General features: G+C 36.5%; 1 protein-coding gene across 1 annotated transcript; it reads left to right on the forward strand.

The window, feature by feature from the left end:
• On the forward strand, nt 1-27,155 carry LOC127619132 (syntaxin-binding protein 3-like). The gene is made up of 19 exons (XM_052091903.1): nt 1-141; nt 928-977; nt 1,450-1,531; nt 4,224-4,300; nt 4,396-4,468; nt 10,586-10,686; nt 10,770-10,915; nt 11,023-11,116; nt 11,370-11,494; nt 11,802-11,900; nt 13,569-13,626; nt 13,743-13,808; nt 13,983-14,063; nt 15,311-15,446; nt 15,990-16,096; nt 17,580-17,681; nt 18,302-18,387; nt 22,290-22,438; nt 26,186-27,155. Exons 1-19 carry the CDS (start codon nt 54-56, stop codon nt 26,302-26,304), a joined length of 1,839 nt encoding a protein of 612 aa, XP_051947863.1. The 5' UTR covers nt 1-53; the 3' UTR covers nt 26,305-27,155.

The following is a 27,155-nucleotide window of genomic DNA, read 5'->3' on the forward strand; positions in this document are numbered from 1 at the left end:
GGTAATGCACCCTAAACGTCAGTTGCCTGCCGCCATTAAACAGAAGAAGAAGAATGCGGATTGACGGGAACGCGCATTCGCCTCAACAAGTCAAAATGGCAGCTGGGTCAGAGCACGGCTTGAAAAAAATAGTTTGGCAAAGTAAGTTCATTCAGTAAGCTTCTGTTTTCAAGAACACTTCTTGCATGCACAGCAATGACCTTCATCATTTAAAGAAAGTTAACATGAAGAGCTGTCGGAAGTTTAGGTGTGAAGTAAAGGCAGATACACGATAGTTTAGAGCAGCTGGGCTTGGCCAGATGAGTTATTTTGATGTGTATTCAGGAAACCGTGCAGCATAGTTAGAATTTGTCTCTAACAGTTTTACGTTTGTCACTGAGTTTCCGTTAGCTGCTCTGCTAATGTTAGCACAAGACAGTTAAGTGTCATTTCACATATTTCACTGTTTACTGACCTTTACACTGCTGGACGATTTGTTTTTAATTGCATAGTGGAACAGGTTGATATTTATGGGGCCTTTGTGTCGTCATTTCGATGATGCGTGATGGCATAATAATGTAACTTAAGTTCTCCCGCGTGGGTGTGTCATTCAACACCTTATTAACTTTGTATGAATGACTTCCGGTCGTGTGTGTCTTGACAGGTGTATCTATGTCTTGTTTCCCTGTGGATGAGGAATAAACAGCATATGCTGTTAAAATGTCGTTGTCATTTTTCTAATTCAGAACAAAACTCAAAACAGGAAATGGTAGTTCTTGGATTTTGTTTCATTTCCATTATTTATTAGCCGACCAGTCACTGCACAGGGTTGCCAAAATCCCTACGGTCATGGAAAACCCGGATGCCCGTGGATTTTAAAATTGTGAACGTCATGAAAATGGTGTGGGAACCCTGATTGTATCTAGATTCATTTGTGTGATGTCACAGGAATCAAGGACACCATCATTGCCGACTGCAGAAAGTCAGAAGTATGGAAGGTCAGTGTGCTTTTGTTTTGGATTTTTTTTTTTTTTTGCACATGTGTTTACGTCACATCTAATACCTCATCGTGCTCCACTTGTTTGATTGACATCTCATTGAGCCAATGTGCTGTTTGCTTCTGTAATAATACTGTTTACTAAACACAGAGTCTGTGTGAGCAAAATCAAACGAGGACACCTACAGGATGTCTTGTAAAAACTTCCATACAGTGGTCCCAAAAATATTTTGACACTTAAGTCACACTAAAAAAAGGTTTGAATCTCATTGCATTAGATAAAATATAAAAGAAAGAGACATGTATTTAAAGTAAGATAACACTTTTCTAGCAAAACATTTCACAAAATGAAGTTTGCTAGGTTTTAAATGATAAAACAATAACAAGGTGGTTAAAAGTAATTGAAAACGTTTCTCTTGGACATCACATGGCATGGATTATGATTTCTGTTCCAAATCTTATTGTTCTCACAGATCCTCATACTGGACCACTTCACAACCCGCCTTCTCTCCTCCTGCTGCAAATTGTCTGATCTCATGTCGGAGGGCATCACGAGTAAGTGAGAATGGACTAAAAATGAAATGTTATTCCTGTGCAGAAACTGTTTTTTTTTTTTGTTCCGGTTCCAGGGGCCCACAGATCTGCAGTGTTGCCAGATCTCCCAAGAGAAGCAAACGATGTGGTCTGGAAAACACATTAGTTTTTTTCCTATGTGGGGGAGTGATTAGCATTGAAATCAAAACAAGCATAGTATACAGTTGCCTATATTCAATTATTCTTTTCAATAGGTTGTATTCTTAATAGTAAATATATACCCAAAAATATATCAAATAAATATATATATATATACACACACACACACACTCACTGAGCACTTTATTATGAACACCTGCACACCTACATATTCGTGTGATTATCTAATCAACCAATTGTGTTGCATAAGTGCAATGCATAAAATCATGCAGATATGGGTCAGGAGCTTCAGTTAATATTCACATCAACTATCAGAATGGGGAAAAGACCATAGTGTTCCTAATAATGTGCTCATTGAGTATATATCTGGCCATACAAAGGAAGTGATGTAATTTCAGAAACGTAGTGTGATAAAACCTTTGGTTTCATGAATAAACTATCGGAACGAAATTAAGTGCTTGTTCACTGTTTACCAGCATTTGAAAATAATGTTTTCACTTTGGAACAATTAAAATGGACTTCGTTCCCATTTACGATTACGTAAATGTTCCTTGAACCATTTTTAGTCCCCCAGTAAGAGAAGAGATTTTACTGCAGGTTCAGTTGAATATCCTGTTTGTTAGATGGAAAATAAACTGTCTGTGGATTCAGTCTTTGAGCTTCATTGTGAGAGCTGGACTTCCTTCCTTTGTTTTCCAGAGGGGAAGCATTCTCAGTTCCTCACTTATCAAGCAAAAGAATATTAATTGTCACAGTGTGTTGCCTCTCATTGTTGATGGAGGTCCTGACACTTGCACCCCAAAATAAAAATAAATCATATTTGCCTATAGAAAATAAAGCCTACTCTATTCTGAGAACCATTAACTATTTTTATGACAAACACCCCATTCCAAATCTCAGTTACATAACTGTAATGCAAAAACAATCAAAATATTATTTAAATTATGTATTTATACATCATGGTAGCAAATGTTACACTGCTTTTATGCTGATTTTATGTGTTTTTATTGTTATTATTAGTGGTTGACCGATATATCGCAGAAGATGATAAATCAGTCGATATTCTGAATTTTTTAATAATCTGCATTGGCCGATACATTTTCCCCTTTGGCCAATTTGTTTCTTTAGGGTGCTGAGAATTGACTACCTTCATGGGAAGATACTTAGACATGTAAACGGCCAGTCATGGTTCGTTTTGTTGTTACGTGCTATCGTGTTACTAAAATAAAAGACCGGTGTGCAACACCGTATCATTTAAATGAACCACATATCAGAGCCACGGCAGACGCGTTTGAGTTCATAATATTTAAGTGCTCACCTGTTTCATTCTCCCTATCCTCAACAGTTCCCTGTAACATTTAACTGTCTTTTCTAATGATAAAAAGGCAAATATCAATAAAACGTATCATATAGAGTCTGCAAATATGTGCACATCTCTTTTAAATAGATGTAATAAACCAACATCACAAACCTTCAGCAGATCCAGAATCCTGTGGAACGCACATAAATCTTCCTCTGAAGCACATATTCTAACAGTCACTCGTCAACAGTTCCCTGTAACTTTTCTAACGATAAAAGGTAGATATCAATAAAACTTCTATTATAAACCATCTGCAAATATGCAGATATCTGGTTTAAAAAGATGTAATTCACGAACACACCAAAATCCAGCATTTTCTTCCCGTTGAGCGCTCATCTAATATCTTCTTCTGAAGCGTGTATTCTATCAGCCAGAATCAAAAACATCAGGATCAAAAGTTCCTGTTATTCACAAATCATGATGGTCAGTCCGTGACAATCCAAGCAGGCGATCCAGGCTTATTAAATTGTCAGGGTATTGCTGGATCTGCATGAGCACATGAGTGAAACTTCAAAGTAAAAGTGCTTCACGTGTGCTATGAGTAAATGTCTTATTCACTATGCACTGTATGTGCAATTAGTTTTTTTTATTTGTAGAAAATTTGATTGCTAACGTGGAACCACTATGTGTACTGTTATTTCCTTCTAACTAATATATCAACAGTTTCTTCATGTTCACATAAATAAAATTTTTTTTTTGACTAAACAGAATAAACTGCTATCTATCATTTAAAATACAATATATATATTTTTTTTACAAAGTTAGTTTAGTGTGAAATTGATTAGAAATGGTGCTAAATTAGAATGTATAAATTTTTTGCAATTTTATGTTTGTTATTTACTATATAAAATTGTGTGATATATCAGCATTGTTTCGGCCACCCTGCTCTAAATATCGGCATCGGCCGTTAAAAACCCCATATCGATTGATTACAGTTATTATTATCATACTGTTTTTCAGTAATGAGAATCACCATTGAGAATAATGGGAAAATAATTGATAATGATAATGTTTAGTTTCCCAGAAAATGTCAATGCGACAGATAAATATATTTTTTATGGAAAACGTATGTTTTCTTTGTTTTGAGGTCCCAGTGTAAATTGAGTTTCACCGATAGAAATAATATTTGCTGCTGATTATGTACAAATATTGCCATGGCGATTTACAGTCATAATCTTGATGTTTTGTTTACAGTTGTGGAGGACCTTTTCAAAAGCAGAGAACCAGTTCCAGAGATGAAGGCCATCTACTTCATGAACCCCACTGCTAAGGTAAGAGCTTAAGAGACTCGCTCTCTAATAACAAACATAATGTCACTCATTTTACTGTACTGACCTCTTTATGGGCCTGTTGCTTTTGATTGCAGTGCGTTGATTCATTTATTAAGGACTTCAAAGGGAAACCCAAGTACAAAGCTGCATACGTCTACTTTACTGACTGTGAGTACTTTAACTCTTGATTAGTTTCTCCCAACTTTATCTGTATTTTTATATATATATATATATGTATGTATGTGTATGTGTGTGTACACTCACTGAGCACTTTATTAGGTACACCTGTACATCTACTTATTCATGCGAATATCTATTCAGCCAGTCATGTGGCAGCAGTGGTATGTATAAAACGGTGTTCACAATCATGCCAGGGTCTAAATCACTGACATCACATTTGTTTCCTCATTCTGATGTTTGATGTGAACATTAACTGAAGCTCCAGACCCATATCTGCTTGATTATATATATTATACTGCTGCCACACGATTGGCTTATTAGATAATTGCATGAATATGTGGATATACAGGTGTACCTAATAAAGTGGCCGTGTGTGTGTGTGTGTGTGTGTGTGTGTGTGTGTGTGTGTGTGTGTGTGTATATATATATATACACACACACACACACAGTTGAAGTTTACATATACTTGGTTTGAAGTCATTAAAACAGATTTAATATTAGCAAACTACCATGATGCATTTAATGTTTTGCAATGACAATTGTTTTTCCAACAATTGTTTACAGACAGATTGTTTCCTTTTTAATTTACTATATCACAATTCCAGTGGGTCAAAAATGTACATACACCAAGTTAAATGTGCCTTTAAGCAGCTTGGAAAATTCCAGAAAATTATGTCAAACCTTTAGACCATTTGTTTCTGATAGGTGTACTGAATTGCAGGCATACCTTAAAAGTCTGGTTCGTCCTTGGGATCAATTTCCAAATGCCTGAAGATACCACGCTCATCTGTACCCAAAATGGTACTCAAGGTTAAACACCATGGGACCATGCAGCCATCATACTGCTCAGGAAGCAGATGCATTCTGTCTCCTAGAAATGAACGTAGTTTGGTGTGAAAAGTGCAAATCAATCCCAGAACAACAGAAAAGTACCTTGTGAAGATGCTGGAGGAAATAGGTAGTCAAGTATCTATATCCACAGTAAAACAAGCCTTCTATCGACATAACCTGAAAGGCTGCTCAGAAAGGAAGAAGCCAATGCTCAAACTGCCATAAAAAAGCCTGACTACAGTTTGCAAGTGCACATGGGGACAAATATCTTTAATCCGATAGAAAATTTGTGGGCAGATCCGAAAAAGCTTGTGCGAGCAAGGAGAACTACAAACCTGACTCAGTTACAGCAGTTCTGTCTGGAGGAATGGACCAAAACTGCAGAAACTTATTGTGAGAAGCTTGTGTAAGGCTACCCAAAACATTTGATCCAAGTTAAACAATGTAAAGACAATGCTACCAAATACTAACAAAGTGTATGTAAACTTCTGACCCACTGGGAATGTATTGAAAGAAATAAAAGCTGAAATAAATAATTCTCCCTACTATTATTCTGACATTTCACATTCTTAAAATAAAGTAGTGATCCTAACTGACCTAAGACAGAGAATGTTTTCCATGATTAAATATCAGGAATGTTTTTGGCTAAGGTGAATGTAACTTCTGTTTTCAAATGTATGCGTGTGTGTGTGTGTGTATATATATATATATGAGCTGTTGAAATTAAGGTTTTGATACATTTGATTAATGTAAAATGTTTAACACCTTAATTTTTCTTAATCGTGATTAACGCATTTGCTAAATTTCACATTAGATTCTGACATTTTATTCAGCTCCGTGCTAAACTGTGGTTGAAATGGGGCGGAACCTTCGCACTTTTTCCGTGGCCATTATGCTGATGCACACACATAACAGTGATTCTGTGTCAGTGATTAAGTGATTGAGAAAGGACCTCTTAACTCTTAATTTTTTGTACAAAACAATCCCAAATGGGACTTGTGATGAGCTACATTCACATGACTCGTTCCAGGGAAGCATCAGCGTTTTCACGGTGTAAAGTTCCAGACAATTCTGATAAGGTATCATTACTGTGGCAGCGGTAAATGCAAAACAAGACATTCTTTGCAAGCATTTTTCATTTGAAGTTCAGATGAGCAGGGACCCTGGGCATCTTTCTTTTGGTGTTTTGGAGTCAGTAGAAAGGTCTCATTAGTGTCTTAAGTTTACACACCAAACACAAACTGAAACACATTCCCACACAGACAGAGAAAAAGAGCAAAACCACAATAGCAACAAAACAAACATTGGACATAACAAGTGTGTGTGTGTGTGTGTGTGTGTGTGTGTATATACAGGTCCTTCTCAAAAAATTAGCATATTGTGATAAAGGTCATTATTTTCCATAATGTAATGATAAAAATTAAACTTTCATATATTTTAGATTCATTGCAAACCAACTGAAATATTTCAGGTCTGTTATTGTTTTAATACTGATGATTTTGGCATACAGCTCATGAAAACCCAAAATTCCTATCTCAAAAAATTAGCATATTTCATCCGACCAATAAAAGAAGTGTTTTTAATACCAAAAAAAGTCAACCTTCAAATAATTATGTTCAGTTATGCACTCAATACTTGGTCAGGAATCCTTTTGCAGAAATGACTGCTTCAGTGCGGCGTGGCATGGAGGCAATCAGCCTGTGGCACTGCTGAGGTGTTATGGAGGCCCAGGATGCTTCGATAGCGGCCTTAAGCTCATCCAGAGTGTTGGGTCTTGCGTCTCTCAACTTTCTCTTCACAATATCCCACAGATTCTCTATGGGGTTCAGGTCAGGAGAGTTGGCAGGCCAATTGAGCACAGTAATACCATGGTCAGTAAACCATTTACCAGTGGTTTTGGCACTGTGAGCAGGTGCCAGGTCGTGCTGAAAAATGAAATCTTCATCTCCATAAAGCTTTTCAGCAGATGGAAGCATGAAGTGCTCCAAAATCTCCTGATAGCTAGCTGCATTGACCCTGCCCTTGATAAAACACAGTGGACCAACACCAGCAGCTGACATGGCACCCCAGACCATCACTGACTGTGGGTACTTGACACTGGACTTCAGGCATTTTGGCATTTCCTTCTCCCCAGTCTTCCTCCAGACTCTGGCACCTTGATTTCGAATGACATGCAAAATTTGCTTTCATCCGAAAAAAGTACTTTGGACCACTGAGCAACAGTCCAGTGCTGCTTCTCTGTAGCCCAGGTCAGGCGCTTCTGCCGCTGTTTCGGGTGCCTGTGCACATTGGTTCTGGATGTTTCTACTCCAGACTCAGTCCACTGCTTCCGCAGGTCCCCCAAGGTCTGGAATCGGTCCTTCTCCACAATCTTCCTCAGGGTCCGGTCACCTCTTCTCGTTGTGCAGCATTTTTTGCCACACTTTTTCCTTCCCACAGACTTCCCACTGAGGTGCCTTGATACAGCACTCTGGGAACAGCCTATTTGTTCAGAAATGTCTTTCTGTGTCTTACCCTCTTGCTTGAGGGTGTCAATGATGGCCTTCTGGACAGCAGTCAGGTCGGCAGTCTTACCCATGATTGCGGTTTTGAGTAATGAAACAGGCTGGGAGTTTTTAAAAGCCTCAGGATTCTTTTGCAGGTGTTTAGAGTTAATTAGTTGATTCAGATGATTAGGTTAATAGCTCGTTTAGAGCCCTTTTCATGATATGCTAATTTTTTGAGATAGGAATTTTGGGTTTTCATGAGCTGTATGCCAAAATCATCAGTATTAAAACAATAAAAGACCTGAAATATTTCATTTGGTGTGCAATGAATCTAAAATATATGAAAGTTTAATTTTTATCATTACATTATGGAAAATAATGACCTTTATCACAATATGCTAATTTTTTGAGAAGGACCTGTGTATATATATATATATATATATATATATATATATATATATATATTAGGGCTGCCCCGACCAAAGATTTTCCTAGTCGATTAGTAGGCGTTAGTTTAAGACATTAGTCAATAGTTGTCACACGTTTATGATATTAATAATTACTTAAACCATTTTCTTATGCCCCCCAAAAAATATATATTTAAGTTCCAGTGCTGAGAAAGAATGTTATAAGTAATATTGCTAACACTGTTCTACATTTAGAGAAATATTAAACCGTAATAATGAGCCTTTAAAATATACATTTGACAAGCGCGCGCACGCACAAAGCGAGACTCAGCAACAGCGGTAATTCAGAATGTGTTGAAAAAACCAGCAATAGAGAGAAATGCACATTCGTGTTGTGCCGACAGACTATGATAGCTGATGCCTTTGATGTCAAGATGATATTTGGGTCGTTTTCCCATTTAATGTATTCATTAATTATTATAATTATTTGGCTATTATTAGTTTCAAATTGATGTTACAAATAATTTGCCCGTTGACACACTTTATTATATTATTAAGAACAGATGACAGAAAAGCTGTCTATGCGCATGCATGACACTGTTTGTACGGAGGTATGCAGTCTCGTGGAACACATGCATGTAAAAGGTTCTCACAATTTCTTTGTTTCTGTCTTCTGATTTATTTATTTTTTTTATGCAAAAACAGTTTCATCTATAAGTGCTGCAAATGACCTCATACATCTCAGCTCAGGAGCTGCTCTGAGTTCAGTTCGCTTTATTTCAAAGAGCAGTTCATTGTTAACTCAACTCTGCAGCCTATTTATCTGTGAATAAAACATAAAATAATGATAAAACGTGTTCACCTCGAACCATGATTTATAATTCAGTGAATGTTATCATCATTATAATTATTATTTTTACATTTATAATTGTTTTCATGTCTTCATTTGTCTAAGAAATTTTCCACCTGCATGTTAAGCCGGATTCTTGCCTGCCGGTAAATGGAAGTTTACTTGTATATGTATATTAGTTTTTTATCACTTCATTATTTTAATTGCTTTTTCGATTAGTTTGGAGTGCAGTTTGAATGTAGAAATTTGTTTGATTTGAAGTTTTTAAAATAAATTAATAGATTTTTCAATGCAAAATCACTAAATCAAGAATATTCACCAATCCCTCAGCCTGGGGGTTGCGATGTAACTGGGCTGAGGGATCGGTATGTGTATGTGTGTGTGTGTGTGTGTGTATATGTATATATATATAGAGAGAGAGATCGTGAAAGAGGGAACAAAACAAATTTATTCACACATGTGATATATTTTCCTGGACAACAAATGACCTGACAGGTAGAGAATGCATGGATGATGTAGGTTCATTGCCAGAGAGATTTTGCCCTTCACAATTGTTGTGAAACCATCTTTCAAAATGTTTTTTTTTTTTTTTTTTTTTTCAGTTTCATTAAATTTTTGGTTCATAGATTGAAATCAATGTGTCTTGCTTTATTGTGTTGGCTTAACCCTAACCCTGCTTAACGAAAATGGCCCCATGGTACCACCTATCGTCCAACTAGTGATTAATGCTGGTGCTCATTGTTTTCCTGTGTGGAGTTCTGCGAAAAATCTTATCAAATCTTCTCAATCAGAATTTGGTCGACCAAGACTCTTCTCATCGACTAATGTTTGGTTGACTATTAGGGGGCAGCCCTAATGTATGCGTGTATAAAATATATATATATATAATACACCGATCATTCAAACCACCTGCCTTATATTGTGTCAGTCCCACTTTTGCCGCCAAAAGAGCACCAACCCGCATCTCAGTACAGCATTCCAAGATGCTATACTTCTCACCACAGTTGTACAGAGGGGTTATCTGAGTTACTGTCAAAACAGTCTGGCCATTCTATTTTGACCTCTCATCAACAACGTGTTTCCATCCTCAGAACTGCTGCTCATTGTATTTTTTTTATTTATTTTTTTTTTAATTTTTTTTGCAACATTCTGAGAAAATTCTAGAGACTGTTGTGTGAAAATCAGGAGATCAGCAGTTACAGAAATACTCAAACCAGCCCATCTGGCACCAACTATCATCCATGTGTCATAAAAGTAATGTCACAATGCAAAAATAATGATATGAATGATCCTTAAATACTCATCATTTTCTTTATGCAAAATATAATTTCTTATTTGTTCTTTTGAATTTCACTTCAGTTTTCATTAGATTCTCCCATCTGTCCATATGTATTCCTAAAGAACCTTAAGGATTTTTGGTTTAAATGACAACTTTTTAAAAAATTTTTTTTACTTTTGTTTTGAGCCGTTCATAAGTCATATTCAGTTTGAAGCAGTTTATAACATACCTTTTTTTTAACTCTCACCCCAGACTGTCCTGATGAGCTCTTCGACAAAATGAAGAAGAACTGTGCCAAGTACATTAAAGTGTGTAAGGAAATCAACATCTCATTTCTGCCACAGGAAGCACAAGTGAGTCTGTTCTAAAATACCAGTGTTCATGTACAAATTGACTGAATTTGTTCATAAGCTGTTAATTCATTGATCCTGTGCAGGTGTTCACTTGTGATAACACAGAAGCCTTCAATAACATCTACAGCCCTCACAGTCAGGACAGAGATCAAACTCTAGAACAACTCGCAGATCAGATCGTCACTCTCTGTGCCACGCTTGACGAGTATCCTGGAGTCAGATACAAGAAGTACAGTCAAACCAGATTACACCTGAACTCAGTGCATTAAAATAAGCCTTCATCTGTGAATGGAAATTGTATAGACATGTCGGCAATGACGTTTTCGTTCTGTGCAGAGATTCAGCTCTCGATTACGCCAAGAAGTTGGCTGAAGTTGTGGATAATAAACTGGCACGACATTATGAGTTGGATGACAACTCCAAAAAAAAGGTGAGATCTGTTGTGCACAAGACAACCATTACTCCACATTGATGGAGCAATAAAACTGGTTGGTTTAGTTTATTATAATATATAACTCCTGTGGCATTTTTGAACCTTTAAAGGAATAGTTCCTCTAAAAAGGAAACGTCTGTCATTTACTTCTGGGTGAACTATTCCTTAAATGTTTGTAGATTTGGTTGATGTTCTTATAATGTTATTTCTGTCAGAAATAACTTCATCAGAACCTGTCTTTCATCTTCAGGAAAAAACACAGGCTCAGCTTCTGATCGTGGATCGAGCGCTGGACCCCGTGAGCCCAATTCTGCATGAGCTGACCTACCAGGCCATGGCCTATGACCTCATACCAATGAAGGACAACACCTATGAGTAAATGACTCCTCAACTCCATTTCATCCCGAGTCATATGAGCTTAATTTAAAATTGAAATAACCTTGAAATTCGTACTTGAATTGTCAGTGATGTCCCTTGTTTTTTTTAATGACATCGATGTGGCCATTTTGTGGAACTATCAGATGTTCATTGTGATTGCACGGTGATCCTAACAGTTTTATCTAATGCAACGTACTTTATAATGTGTCTTCAGTGTCCAAATACGTTTTAAGGATTTATAAGATCAGATCTTTTCTGTTGTGTGTCATTTATTGGTGTTTTTATGTTATGTGATGTCTCTTAGTTATAAAGTAAAGGATGGTTCTAAGAAAGAGGCCTTGCTGAATGATGACGATGAATTATGGGTCAAACTGCGGCACATGCATATCGCTGAGGTCTCTGAGTGAGTAGAATTTCTTATTGTGTTGAGTTCATTATATGAACAATCAAACTTCCTGGGCAGCAAGATGTCTGTTCTGTATCTCTTGATTTTTGCTATTTAGCAATTATTCCTGGAAATCCTAGCAAACATATGTAATAGCTTCTCAACAACGTGAGCTGCCTTGCTGTCTACTCTCTGCATTGGCAGCTGCCGCTCCTCACACAGAATGGGTGATGCGACTTGACCACACGCACAGCCTAAATTTTCTTGACCAGTGGATGCATTCCTCGACTCTGTGTGTCATCTGCACATGTGCTGGCCATTGACTGTACTAAAAGATGTGTTGAACGCATTTCTATTTGTTTGCGGTCTGAAAAGTATGATCAGAAAGGCAACTCAGTTGGCCGGGCACGATTCGGTCGGAACACGGAAAAATGAAGTAACCCTGGCCTTAAGGGAGCATCGTAACTGATAACTGACCCAATAAGTGTCTGATTTTGAAGCTCTTCTTCCTACACACAAGGGGAAAGTCAGCACAGTTTTAACAAAATAAATAAAAAAATGCACTTAATGTCAAAAAGTTGCTTTCCCCTGCTCTAGTGTGTAGGCGCTCTTCGGCAACAACTCTGTATGGCACACAAAAAGCAATTGATTTCAGTGGCGTTTTATGCTAGCATGCTGCTAAGCTAAAACACAATTCTATAATAAGCATTCAAAATACATATCACACACATATATTGGGTGAAATACTCATGCCTGATGCAGCAACCCTCTTCCAAGCGAGTAATTCACTTGAATATGCAACAACATTTTGTTCTATATGAGTAAAAATGTCTATGATTCGCCTCCTAGCTAGTAAACTTTTTGATTTTAACTCACCAGTCATTGAGTAGAATAGTGGTGCAGAAGTTCAGCAGCGAGATTCTTCACTGTGTGTTTAGTAAAAGTTTGGTTTGACTCGTTACTTGAAACAACGTCCCAAGACGAGATCCACGCAATCCATTTGTCACTGAATAATATCTCTTTTAATATCCTTTCTATTCTTTACAGACAGTTATTGATCTAAAACTGCAAAAGAAACATTTAATTCTAATCACACATAGCATGAATACTCTAAAGAAACACTTCCTCCATCTCTGTGCTCACTGTCTGATGCCAGTAGTCTTAAAGAGACAGTAGCAATTTAGCACTTGATCTACATACCAATGTAAATGGTACAAATTGTGCATGTAACGAAAAATATAGATGCAATATAATATATATACAATTTTAAGATTTATTTTTTTGATGGAATAGACTGAATTAACTCAAATGTGACCAATATGATGGAAATTCTAATTTGTACAATTAATATTTTTTAATTGTACCTAGAATGGTTACCTAGAACTTTATAAGGCCCCTTGTAATGAACCGCATTAGCTGAGAGATTTATTTTATGTGTAAGCAAAATGGACATTTGTATCTGAAATATACCCATTTGAATCAAATTGAGATCTTGTGAATCAGAATCGATTCGGGAAATCTGTATCAATACCCAGAACTTGTGCTGATGTTCAATTAAATCTTGATTTGTAAGCAGAAGCAAAACCCAACAGCTCCTCACTTATCAAAAAAAGCCATAATAAAGCCAAAGTATCATAATAAAAATCTTTTTAATAATGTAACCGATTCTTGTGTTTTATTCCAAAGGAAAATTCCCAAACTGGTCAAGGAAATATCTTCTAGTAAGCAGCAAGCTGATGGGAAGGTACAGTTTGTCTTTTACAGTTAATTACATCGACCAGAAATTCTCAGCCTCCACTTACAGACTCTCTCGTATAAGTGTCATAGATGCCTCATGTGATATTTCACCTCTATTGGCAGATCACAATTGGAGCCTTATCACAACTCATGAAAAAGATGCCAGCCTTCCGCAAGCAGGTGGCTCAGGTAATCGAGCCGATTCTCATGTCCTGAGAGGCACAGTATCACATAATGTCTTTCACCACTGGAGATCATGTTTGTTCACTAGTGTTTGATCTTGTATAAAGGTAGAGATTGTCTAAAATTCTGTGGAAGGCAGTGCAATGATTGCAACTTTACATTTCCTTTTGTTTCTTACAGAAATACGTCCACTTAAATTTGGCAGAGGATTTGATGGGTCATTTCCAGAAGAATGTGGAAAGACTTTGCAAAGCTGAACAGGTAAAGCTTTGTTTCTGGGGCAATAAAAATTACGTGATGTCCCACGGCTTGTGTGAGAGATTTGGACCAAACTTTAACCAAATATTTTAAACAATGTATACTAGTAAATTACTTATTAATCTTTAATGTTTAATACATTTAAATAATTGTATGTTTAAAGATTAAACACCATGAGAAAACTGTCCTGAAAACCTGAGCTCCTGAAATAATAGCATATAATTTATATACCGAAGTGTTAGCTACTTTTTACATGTTACTCTGTTGTGAATTCCTCACAATTATAACATTAAAAACGCATAACACAATATACTAAACTGTCTAGTGACAATGAAAATTCGGTCATTGTTTACTCACCCCTGTGTTGTTATAACCCCATATTACTTTCATTCTTTTTCTTAACAGAAAGGGTAAAATTTTGCCCGTAATTTTTTTTTATCAGTGATGTCATACAATGGCAGTTTATGGTAACTACCTCTTCAAGCATCAAAAGGATGCAAAAATATTATTCCTGAGTATAAAATTATTGTATACGACTCATGCCTTGTTCTGAAGGCATACTTATAAGGTTTAGTGAGAGAAAACTAAATTTAATGTTATTTAGTGGAAATCTTTACTAACCATCGTTCTCCTGTGCGTTAATGAGTGCACAAGAACAGCGGTTACGATGTCCCCTCTTGCGAGATGGGGCGTTTAAGCACGAAATCACATTGTTTCGCTTCAACCAGACCACCAGCGATAATCATAACACAGCTGCACACAAACCAGAGGACAACTTACAAAACATGTCTGAAAAGCTTGAATTTGAAGAGGAGATGCATTTCTGTGCCCAGCCTTATTTGTATGAACCGGAGTCCTTACAAAAACACCACAAATAGAAACCAAGCAGCAGAATCTCCTGTCACATTTTTGCGGCTGGTTAGGAAAAAAAACTCTTAACGTAGAAAAGGTACCTTTTATTGTGTGTCATTTGGTGTCTGGTTAGGACACGGTGTGACTATAGCTGCCTTTTAGGCTCTTTTATCTCTCTCAGTTAGATTTTTGGTACTCCAGTTAAAATAAGGCTGGGCATAGAAATGCATCTATTATTTGACTTCAAACTCTTCAGATGTGTTTTGTAAATTTTTACACACCAAGTAAAACTCCTACTATGACTATATGCTTTATGACTTGAGAGAGAGCGTGCCCTCTTCTTGTCAGACTATGTCTCACATTGTCTCCTTATGTCTCTGATTGCTGATTTTATATAGGATCTGGCTGTAGGTGCAGATGCCGAAGGTCAGAAGGTTAAAGACCCCATGAGGACATTACTTCCAGTGCTGTTACACCCCCATGACACCCCTGATAAGATCCGGGCCGTTCTACTCTACATCTTCAGCGTTAATGGTAAATCTTTGTTCTTGTAATTTGGAGATTGCCAGACATCTTAAAGGTTCACTCAGTAATTTATTGTTTGTCATCTTGGACTTGCACTGACACTAAGAGGCATGGATTTCATTTAAACGCAATAGTTCCATTTACAGATGCTATTATAAAAATTCACTATTCGCAGTCAGTCATTAATATTGCAAGACATTAATCATTTTATCCATGAGTAAAAATTTCCAATAATTGGACGGTTACTGAGATTAAGTGAGTAGTATTCAGCTGGTCACGTGATTCTAGCATGGCAGCCCCCATGTGCGGACCCTCTTCATGTAGAATAAAACAGCTTTTATAAGGTTACTGATATTACTGGAGTCTTCAATTTTTAATGTGAGTGCTCATAATTTTATACATGTATTGCAAAATTACTCTTAATTGTTTAGTAGTTACACTTTTTTTTAATGAAGAAGAAAATACTGAGTACACCTTTTAAGCATCCAGTTTATTCTGTTTTTTGTTGTTGTTGATGATGTATATTTCATTGTGTTTGTGTGTGATGAGCAGGTACAACAGAGGAGAACCTGAATAAACTAATTCAGCATGTGAAGATTGAGGGTGAAAGCGAGTATATCCTGAACTGGAAACATCTGGGAGTCCCCATCATCTCCTCAGTGAGTCCACAGACTTTTTGATGCATATTGAAGTGCAGTTTTTGAAGGTTTTGTCTTTAGCAACAGGAAAGATGTTGTCCATCTTTTGAGTCACTATAGAAGTAGGTTTCTCACTATACCAAGATTTCATGATTCTCGATACCAATTTTCATACCAAAACAAAAGCTAATATGCTAACACACTTAAAAAAAAAAAAAAAAAGTTTAAATTGCAACAATGGCATGTAGCCTTCAGGTACTTCTCAATTAAGTTGCATTGTGAAAGAAAAGTGCTGCATGTTCAAGCATTCGCACAATTCTCAACACTAGTAACCAGTAAACACTACAAGTAATTACACAAATCTACAAACGTGGGACAGTATAACAGAGGAGGTGGTGCCAGCTTTTCACTAGATGCAGAACAGTGTAAACTACAAAATGTCATTTCACTGTCAAAATAGAAGCTCCAGGTGAAGGTGAACTAAATGGCACAGAAACATATTACATTCATATAAAGGAAATGTAGTCCTTAAAATAACAACGATAGTTCAGTATTGTATTAGAATAGTAAACTTGACTGGGTCCCACATTAATAATTTAGTATTATTCTATATTCAACTGGGATACCAAAAATAAGTTTAACACCTTGTTCATTTACAAAATGTTTTAGTAAAAAATATGAAGGGAAAAGCTTTTATTAAGCTACTCTATCATTTTAAATAAAATATCAATATAAAAGTGCATATCAATGACAATGATTAGATCGCATTCTCCCTTTATAGTTTTTTTAGTGAAAAACTGCAGGGAAACATGCCTTTTTATTTTTAAATAGATTTTTATTTAATGCCTTTAAAACATTGAATTTACTTTGCTACAATGACTGTTTAGATAAAATGTCACAATCACAAATAGTGAATAGGCTGAAAATATTGAGATATAATTTGTGTAGCCGTATCGCCCAGCCCCAGTCAGTAAAGAACAAACACATTTTAAACCAGCAAATCTTTATTGAAGATTATCAGGTGTTTTTCAGCAGTTTCAAGTAAACCTTCAGAAGAAAAAAAAAAGGTTTTGAGTTGTTCTCTTTGAAAATAAGGCCTTAAAGTCTTAAATTCACAATGCAATGATCTTAAATATTGTAAGAGAGAATACAGCTGTATTCTGAGATTTCTCATTGCATTTATGTTACATGATAATGCATTTCTGTTACTTTCAATGGCATTTTAGTCCGGTGCCCTAGTTTATTTCTGACCCTGGTTGGGGGTAAGCCATGTTATTTTGGGGAAAATAAATAAAAAATTAATGTTGTTGTTTGAAGGTTGATGTGACAATATTAACTGTGTTTGCGCTCTCTTGGAATTTAAACTTAAAAAATAACAATGATTACAAAATTCTGGACAAGTTTTAAATTTAAAGTCTGATAAACCTACTGAAACCCTGTAAATGTTTGTTTTTATTTCAAGAGTTAATCACTTAATTTTCATCATCTTCTCTACTCCCAATAGCCAAGTCTGTTTTCATTTCGTAAACCACCCCGGCGGGATCGTTCAGACGAGGAGACTTTTAAAGTGTCTCGGTGGACACCCGTCATCAAAGATGTGATGGAGGTGGGTTACACTCACTTATAAACATCAGACACCTGCAGTCAACATGTTTTACTTCGAGACGCTTACGTTTCTGGAATCCAGTAAATGGACCTCCTCTTTTATCAATCCATAAAATCTTCTAAATCTATTAAGAAGATCAGAAATTATGAACGCAGTAACACAAAAAATCTTGCTGAGCTAAAACCTCGAAACCCAGATTGGACAGATGATGTGTTACTCAAATCTCAGCCTCTATGTATATGTGCCAACATTCCTGTGATCTATGAGGTCAACTCATGTAATATGATGCTGATAGACATACATACACGCTATAGAAATGGATATTGGCTTACAAGTATAATGTGCTGGAATGAAACCCCATTGCATATGTGTTGCTCAGGGCCAAAGCCATTAACATTATGAGCTAAATTTTGATTTCATATTTACAGAAATCCAAAGAGGAGACTGGTTTACTACCCTGTTAGCTCCATTACTTGCATCATATTTCTTTGAATGACAGTTTTTGTTTGTTTGAATTGTTTAGCCCTGACTGACAATGAGCAAAAATTGATTCATAAATAAGCTTAAAGCTCATTTTAATAGATCAGCTGTGTGTGTGTGTGTGTTTGTTTGTGTGGTAGGATGCAATTGAGAACAAACTGGACGTCAAAGACTGGCCGTATCAGTCTGAATGCCCATCTGCATGGAACGGCTCACGTGCTGTAAGGTATGGCAAGAGAGTTTCATTTATCCAATTAATGTAATTTATAATTTACCCTGCTGTCGTAAATATCCTTATGATGAAGCGTGGTCCAATTAAACCATAGTTAAGCTGTTTTTTAAAGCCTACAGTAGTATAACTTAGTCCAGGGTTGATCCAAACTTGCTTTTGAGAGTCCAGTTGGCTACCATTGTAAACTTTCTGTTTTTAGTCAATCAATTAGATTAATTGTAATTTATTATAGTTTACATTAAAGGTGCTCTTTTAATGTTGCGCTGAAACCTTTTGGCATAGATGCAGCATAACACAAGAGAACATTTATTTATTGCCATTGTAGAAAGGTGCTATTTACAGTCATAATTGTTTTGTTTTTTTATGTTGCAATTAGCAAGAATATGACTTGGTGCACATTGAATGTTATTAATTATACAGTGGCTAGAGAAGGGATGCGTTTACACTGGAATAAACTGTATTTATGTACAGTCAGGTCCATAAATATTGGGACATCGACACAATTCTAATCTTTTTGGCTCTATACACCACCACAATGGATTTGAAATGAAACAAACTTTAACTGCAGACTTTCAGCTTTAATTTGAGGGTATTTACATCCAAATCAGGTGAACGGTGTAGGAATTACAACAGTTTGTATATGTGCCTCCCACTTTTTAAGGGACCAAAAGTAATGGGATAGATTAACAATCATAAATCAAACTTTCACTTTTTAATAATTGGTTGCAAATCCTTTGCAGTCAATTACAGCCTGAAGTCTGGAACGCATAGACATCACCAGACGCTGGGTGTCATCCCTGGTGATGCTCGCCAGGCCTCTACTGCAACTGTCTTCAGTTCCTGCTTGTTCTTGGGGCATTTTCCCTTCAGTTTTGTATTCAAGTGAAATACATGCTCAATCGGATTCAGGTCAGGTGATTGACTTGGCCATTGCATAACATTCCACTTCTTTCCCTTAAAAAACTCTTTGGTTGCTTTCGCAGTATGCTTTGGGTCATTGTCCATCTGTACTGTGAAGCGCCGTCCAATGAGTTCTGAAGCATTTGGCTGTATATGAGCAAATAATATTACCCGAAACACTTCAAAATTCATCCTGCTGCTTTTGTCAGCAGTCACATCATCAATAAATACAATAGAACCAGTTCCATTGGCAGCCATACATGCCCATGCCATGACACTACCACCACCATGCTTCACTGATGAGGTGGTATGCTTTGGTTCATGAGCAGTTCCTTTCCTTCTCCATACTCTTCTCTTCCCATCACTCTGGTACAAGTTGATCTTTGTCTCATTTGTCCATCGGATGTTGTTCCAGAACTGTGAAGGCTTTTTTAGATGTTGTTTGGCAAACTCTAATCTGGCCTTCCTGTTTTTGAGGCTCACCAATGGTTTACATCTTGTGGTGAACCCTCTGTATTCACTCTGGTGAAGTCTTCTCTTGATTGTTGACTTTGACACACATACACCTACCTGCTGGAGAGTGTTCTTGATCTGGCCAACTGTTGTGAAGGGTGTTTTCTTCACCAGGGAAAGAATTCTTCGGTCATCCACCACAGTTGTTTTCCGTGGTCTTCCGGGTCTTTTGGTGTTGCTGAGCTCAGCGTTCTTGGCCACACCTAATGTTTTTGCTATCTCTCTGATGGGTTTGTTTTGATTTTTCAGCCTAATGATGGCTTGCTTCACTGATAGTGACAGCTCTTTGGATCTCATATTGAGAGTTGACAGCAACAGGTTCCAAATGCAAATAGCACACTTGAAATGAACTCTGGACCTTTTATCTGCTCCTTGTAAATGGGATAATGAGAGAATAACACACACCTGGCCATGGAACAGCTGAGCGGCCAATTGTTCCATTACTTTTGGTCCCTTAAAAAGTGGGAGGCACATATACAAACTGTTGTAATTCCTACACCGTTAACCTGATTTGGATGTAAATACCCTCAAATGAAAGCTGAAAGTCTGCAGTTAAAGCACATCTTGTTCGTTTCATTTCAAATCCATTGTGGTGGTGTATAGAGCCAAAAAGATTAGAATTTTGTTGATGTCCCAATATTTATGGACCTGAGTGTATATCTTAATCTAGTTTGATTTTCATCTAAGATACAATAATAAACATACACAATCTTTTATGTAATAACAAACAAATTATTGTATTGTTCTTGTACATACTGAATACATAATTTAAACATTCACAGTGTGGGTTGGGAAAAAGTATGTGAATCCCTAGGCTAATGATGACAACAATGGCTAATTAGAGTCAGGAGTTGGCCAATCTGGCATCCAATTAATGATACCGGATTGGAGGTGTGGGCTAGAGCTACTTTGACTTATAAAAAGCACTCAAAAATTTTGAGTTTGCTATTCACAAGAAGCATCTGCAAAAAAGAGATCTCAGAAGACCTACGGTCAAGAATTGTTGCTTTGCATAAAGCTGGACAGGGTTCCAAAGTTATCTCGAAAAGCTTAAATATTCATCTGGTCACAATTAGACAAACTGTCTATAAATGGAGATGATTTAGGACTGTGGCTACTCCAGAAGTGGCTGTCCAGCCAAGATGACTCAAAGGGGACACCTCAGAATTCCCAATTTAGCTAGAGTGAAAGCTAAAGACTTGCATGAAGGAATCATTGGAACTGGTTAACATCTCTGTTGCACCACAAAAGAAGCAGCTGCTTTCCAACAAAAACATTCCTGCATGCCTAAAGTTTGCCAAAGTCCACCTTGACACTCCACAATGCTACTGGGTATGGCATAAAAATGGGATCGCACACCAACATTAAAATATCATCCAACGGTGGAGGTAGCATCATGATTTGGGACTACATTGCTGCTTCTAGGCCTGGACCACTTGCCATCATCGAGGGGAAATTTGAATTCCCAAGTTTATCAAGATATCCTACAGGATAATGTCAGGGTGGCTGTGTGCAAGCTGAAACTCAGTAGAAGTTGGATGATGCAGCAGGACAATGAATCCACACAGAATGGGTTCATAAAATAAAATTCTCCTCGCAGCTCCCGGAAACGCTTGGTTGAGGTTATTGCTGCCAAACCAGGATTGACCAGTTAATAAATATCTAAGGGTTCACTTACATTTTCCACAGCACTGTGAATGTTAAATGGGATGTGTTCATTAAATACATGGACGATTATAATTTTTTGTGTGTTGTTAGCTTAAGCACATTGTGTTTGTCTATACTTGTGACTTTGATGAAGTTGAGATCAAATTTTATAACAAATGAATGCAGAAAACCAGCTATTTCCAAAGGGTTCACATACATTTCCCTGAAACGGTATACAATTAATATGTTTAACTTGCATGTTTAAATTATTTTTTATTATTATAAATTTTGGTCATTCTGTTTTTTTCTATTCTGCTGGTCCCTCAGAGTGGTAAGGTAAGAAAAGGGTAAAGATTTGGCCTTTCAGGCATTGTTTTTTATTATTTTATTTTCTGCTGTGTGCAAATTCTAAAGGTCTACAATGGCATTTATGTTGAGCTGGAACTGTCATAATATACTAATTCACACACAGCAGCAATTGGTGAAACATCAAAACTGAGAAGTGTTCAACTTTATGCAAATGAGCAGCAATTCGATGCTGTGACTACCAATGGGAGTACTGTGCAGTCAGTCATGTCATGTGCATCAATGCACAGTTTGTCATGCAATACTGTGCATGAAAAGTGACGTTTTATTGGGTTCCATTGTGTTCAAAGCAGACCTCTAGCACATAATATGTGACGTAGCCTTCTGTGGTGTTTCCTTACAATTTTTCTAAACATATACACCAACTTGATGATATAATTGCACAAGATGATGGCATCATGGCAAACAGTCATTTCTCTTGTACCAGTTGATAAATGTGTCTCTTTTTTTTAATTGTTTCTCTGTGTCAGTGCCCGGCAAAAGCACAAGGGCAGCTCTCCAGATGATCTCAGGAGCAGTTCGCGCCTCATCATCTTTGTTCTGGGTGGAGTCAGTTACTCAGAAATGCGCTGTGCTTATGAAGTCACACAGGCTACGAAATCATGTGAGGTCATCATTGGTAAGTGTCCAAGTGTCAGTGGTCATGGAGTTGAATTATTGAGACATCCCAGCTGAAATGGAACCGCTTAAGCTACTGATTTGGAAGCTTCTACATAGGCAGCGTGTTATACAAGGGTGACTTGCGTGAAATGCAACAAAAACTAGTCTTGCAGTTTTTTTTCTATGTTTGGCTTTAGCATGTTTATGCTGTAGCAATGAACAAAAATAAAGAAAGTTTTAATACAAGTGAATCTCAATCGATAGCATTTCTGGCATAATGTTGATTACCACAGAACGTATTTCTGACTTGTCCCTCATAAAAACAAAGCAAAAACTGCGGTTTCAGTAAAGCACTTTCAATGGAAGTGAATGGGGCCATTCCATAAACTTTAAAAAAACACACTGTTTTAAAAGTATAGCCACAAGACCTAAATGTTAAGCATGTCAATGGGATTTTAGTGTGATAAAAGCTCTGTTCTACATTATTTTAGTGTGATAAAATTGGTTGATTTTTGTACAGTAAACAAATAAATAAAAAATGCCTCTAATTTACATGATTTAATCGTGCGCATCGGTTCCACATGACTGAAATAAGTTACATCAGCATATTTTTTTTGGTTTGTTTCATAAATTCTTTTTGTTCACATAATTTTAACATGGAAGAATATAGTTATTTTGACTGTCGTGCACCTACAGTATATGTTAACTGTTAATAATCATAGGGCGTTACTTTAAAAGCTCACACAGCTGATGTTATTTTTCATTTAGTAGTTCATTTAAAATGTAAACTAACATGCTTTAGTTAAATAACATATTATAGTTACATGCAATTTTTTTTTATCAGGTTTCTAATTCAGTTTATTATAATTCTGTTAGCTTTCTTATTTAATTTTTTTTAATTTTATTTCTTTATTTTTTTTATACACATAATTCCATTTGGAGATATTTGATACACTGCTTGGCCAAAAAAAATAATAAGTTGCCATTTGGATTTAAATAAGGAGATACTTAATGATTGTATCATTATTGCAGAGACCCTACTAAGCTGTTACAAAATGGTCAACACCTTGGCTGTTTGCAGTCATTTTTGACTGGATACAATAAAGATGTACCCTCTTTTTTATTATTATTATTTATTTTTTTTCATGTTATAGCACTAACTTCCCTGAAGTAGTAACAATAAAATGATGCCCTTCTTTTGGGATTTTGGGTTAATATTTACATCTAAATATATCATAATAATTTGCATATGCAAATAAGCAACTTCACCATAGCAAACATCTTCTATAAGGTTAAACATAAAGAAAATATGAGACAATATGAGAATGTGTCATGTATTATGGCAGATTGCTGCCATCTGGTGAGAAAAAGAAAAATAACATGACTTGAAATTCTTGTGACTATGATAGCCAGTAGTGCAGCTGCAGTGTTCTATGCAGCCACCTGCTGTGTAAGAATTCTAGATTTATGCATTTCTAGGAGTTATGCATTGGATATACACAGGCGAACAAAAGTTTGGAATAATGTACAGATTTTGTTTCGGATGAAAATTGGTACCAAAGTGGCATTCAACTGATCACAATGTATAGTCAGGACATTACTGATGTAAAAAAAAATAGCACCATCATTATTTGGAAAGTCATTTTTGATCAAATCTAGACAGGCCCCATTTCCATCAGCCATCACTCCAATCACTTATCCTTGAGTAATCATGCTAAATTGATCATTTGGTACTAGAAAATCACTTCCATTTATATCAAACACAGTTGAAAGCTATTTGGTTCATTAAATTAAGCTTAACATCTTTGTCTTTGTGTTTGTTTTTGAGTTGCCACAGTATGCAATAGACTGGCATGTCTTATGGTCAATAGTAGATTAGAAACTCATCAGTCAATCATTGAGGAATGAAGGGTATACAATGCTTGAAATTGCCAAAAAACTGAAGGTTTCATTCAAAGGTGTGCACTACAGTCTTCAAAGACAAAGGACAACTGTCTCTAACAAGGACAGAATGAGATGTGGAAGACCCAGATGTACAACTAAACAAGAGGATAAGTACATCAGAGTCTCTAGTTTGAGAAATAGACCCCTCACATGTCCTCAGCTGACAGCTTCATTGAATTCTACCCGCTCAACACCAGTTTCATGTACAACAGTAAAGAGAAGACTCAGTGATGCAGGCCTTATGGGAAGAATTACAAAGAAAAAGACACTTTTGAAACAGAAAAACAAAAAGAAAAGGTTTGAGTGAGCAAAGAAACACAGACATTGGACAACAGATAACTGGAAAAGAGTGTTACGGATCTTAACCCCATTGAGCTTTTGGTGGGATCAGCTAGACTGTAAAGTGCGTGAGAAGTGCCCAACAAGACAGTCACATCTATAGCAAGTGCTACAGGAAGTGTGGGGTGAAATGAGTATCTGCACAACCTGACAGCTAGAATGTCAATGATCTGCAAAGCTGTCATTGCTGCACATGGAGGATTTTTTGATGAGAACTGAAGTAGTTTAAGAAGATATTAAATTTCTTTTCAAATTATAATAGTAATTTTTCTTGCAAAATCTGTATATTATTCCAAACTTTTGGCCGCCAGTGTATATTTTGATATTAACTATTATTTGTCAAAGATTGTTTTTTTTAAGTGAATCTTTTGCTCTCTGGATGTTTAATAGTCTCACCCCTTCATTTCTGTATGTGGTTATTCAGCATTGTGGTTGAGATACACATATATATATATATATATAGTATTCAACACATAAAAAGATTTGCTCTGTGTTGGGGTCACTCCTATTCAGTTCATATAGTTTGTCAATTTTGACCGCTAGCAGTCAGTGTCGCAATTGTTTTATTTTTTTTATTATTTTTTTGATGACCACTTAGACTAATCGAATAAAGACTTTTTTTCTTTCTCCGATTGCTATCTAAATAAAGTCACCAATTTTATTAACCACTCAGATAGAGGAAACAAAAATGAAATTGATCTCATGTTTCAGCTGGTAACTATTCTTTTAACCCAAACTCACGCAGTGTGTAGCTTCTCATTTGTTAAACCTCATTCCTGACCTTAGTTCGACTCTCCCGTCACCAATACAAGATCTCGGCCAAAAATTTATTCAACTCTGGATGGAAATAAATGTTGTGATGCTGTATAAGGTTGCCGAAACTATGCCATGATGAATGCATGCTGTAATCAAAGCTTAAGGCGGTCCAATTAAATATTAGAGTATGCAACTTTTTTTTTTTTTATGGCCAGGCAGTGTATTTTGGGGATTTTAAGTTGTATCTCCCAGGATACGTTGCCCTATTAAGGTATTAAAAAGTAAGGTACAAATACTTCTGTTTAATTTGATGCAAAAAGTGATGAGTTTCTCAGTTCCCCTCTTATATTTCAAACATTGTGTGGGGGTGTGTGTGGCAAAACTGAGAAAAGTTTAGTTTTAAGGTTGCATGTATGACATGATTTTAATTATATCTAACTTCAAATACTCAAAAGTATAGATTAAATGTATTTTAGTTATAATTCATATTTTCCTCGCTTCTTCCACCAGCTTGAAAAGATGTTTTCACTGAGCTTGTCACAATGCATAAAACTATTGCCTTTTCTGCAAAAATCGACCCCAACGAGGTACCTCAGAAGGCAGCATATTTATCTAGAACATAGGAAACAGTCTTTGTGTCTTTGCCTTAAATTGCTGCCCACATAGGCAGCTCATTAGGTTTTGGAACAGAGCCAGATTCAAACAATGGCTTTTTAATTCTTTTCAGGCTCTTCGCACATTCTCACTCCACGTGGCCTGCTGGATGACATATATAACCTGAGCAAACAACCCATGGAAAAATTCACCATCGAGGAAGACAGACCCAGAGCAGCCCCTTCCCCATAACCCTGAAAACCTGAGAACTCCCCCTCCCACTTCCAGGGCACTCAACATCTCAGGGCTGAAGGGAACAGATCTGAACTTATGTATTAATTCTCAAGCATTTAAATATTTACTAAAAAAAAACAGGCATACAAAAAGTAGTGTGGTCCAAAAAGTTTTTCCACACATGGTCCAAAATGTCAGAATTCATGTTTTTTTTTTATGCTCCAGTTGGTTTGAATTACTCTGATTAAGGTGAGGGAGAAAAAAAACTGACTTCACAAATGGTTGTTTCATGAAGCAGATTTGGGCCTGAGTGGGTTTTCTTGTTTTGTAAGCCATGTGATCATTAAGACCCAACTGTGTCACACAATTCTTTTATAAAACAGCATTAAAATAAAAGTATGGGCCATTAATATGCAACATAGTAGTGGGTAACACCCAACCCAATGTGTGACAAACACTATAATACGGATGTGTGATAACTACAACTAAAACAGTCTCAAAAATTATACATTATCAGACATACTGGTGCCTTAATTAGTGTTAAATTTACTAGTGTAAGCTAAAGGCTAACGCTGGATTTTCTGTAACACTTTTCGCTTGCCTTCTATTTATATATCTCACATTAAGCTTAGTTATTTGTAAAACCTAATGACTGTCAGTTTAAATATGTTTCTGTTTTTCATTTCAAAATTCTGTGCCTATTCATTCTTAAACAATGATGATATGCACATATGTATTCATTGCTTGCTTGCAATAGTTTGATGTTTTGACATACACCGATACATGCCACATCATTAAAACACCTGCCTAATATTGTGTCAGTCCCCCTCGTGCTGCCAAAACAGCACCAGTATAGCATTCTGAGATTC

Source organism: Xyrauchen texanus, chromosome 25, assembly GCF_025860055.1.
Source record: "Xyrauchen texanus isolate HMW12.3.18 chromosome 25, RBS_HiC_50CHRs, whole genome shotgun sequence".
NCBI lineage: Eukaryota > Metazoa > Chordata > Actinopteri > Cypriniformes > Catostomidae > Xyrauchen > Xyrauchen texanus.

Bases quoted from the DNA above. Each gene is read 5' to 3' on its own strand.
- LOC127619132 (XM_052091903.1), top strand. From the start codon at position 54: ATGCGGATTGACGGGAACGCGCATTCGCCTCAACAAGTCAAAATGGCA. The intron at 978-1,449 runs GTCAGTGTGCTT...TTGTTCTCACAG, and splicing joins GAAAGTCAGAAGTATGGAAG to ATCCTCATACTGGACCACTT. The intron at 14,064-15,310 runs GTAAAGCTTTGT...GATTTTATATAG, and splicing joins GACTTTGCAAAGCTGAACAG to GATCTGGCTGTAGGTGCAGA.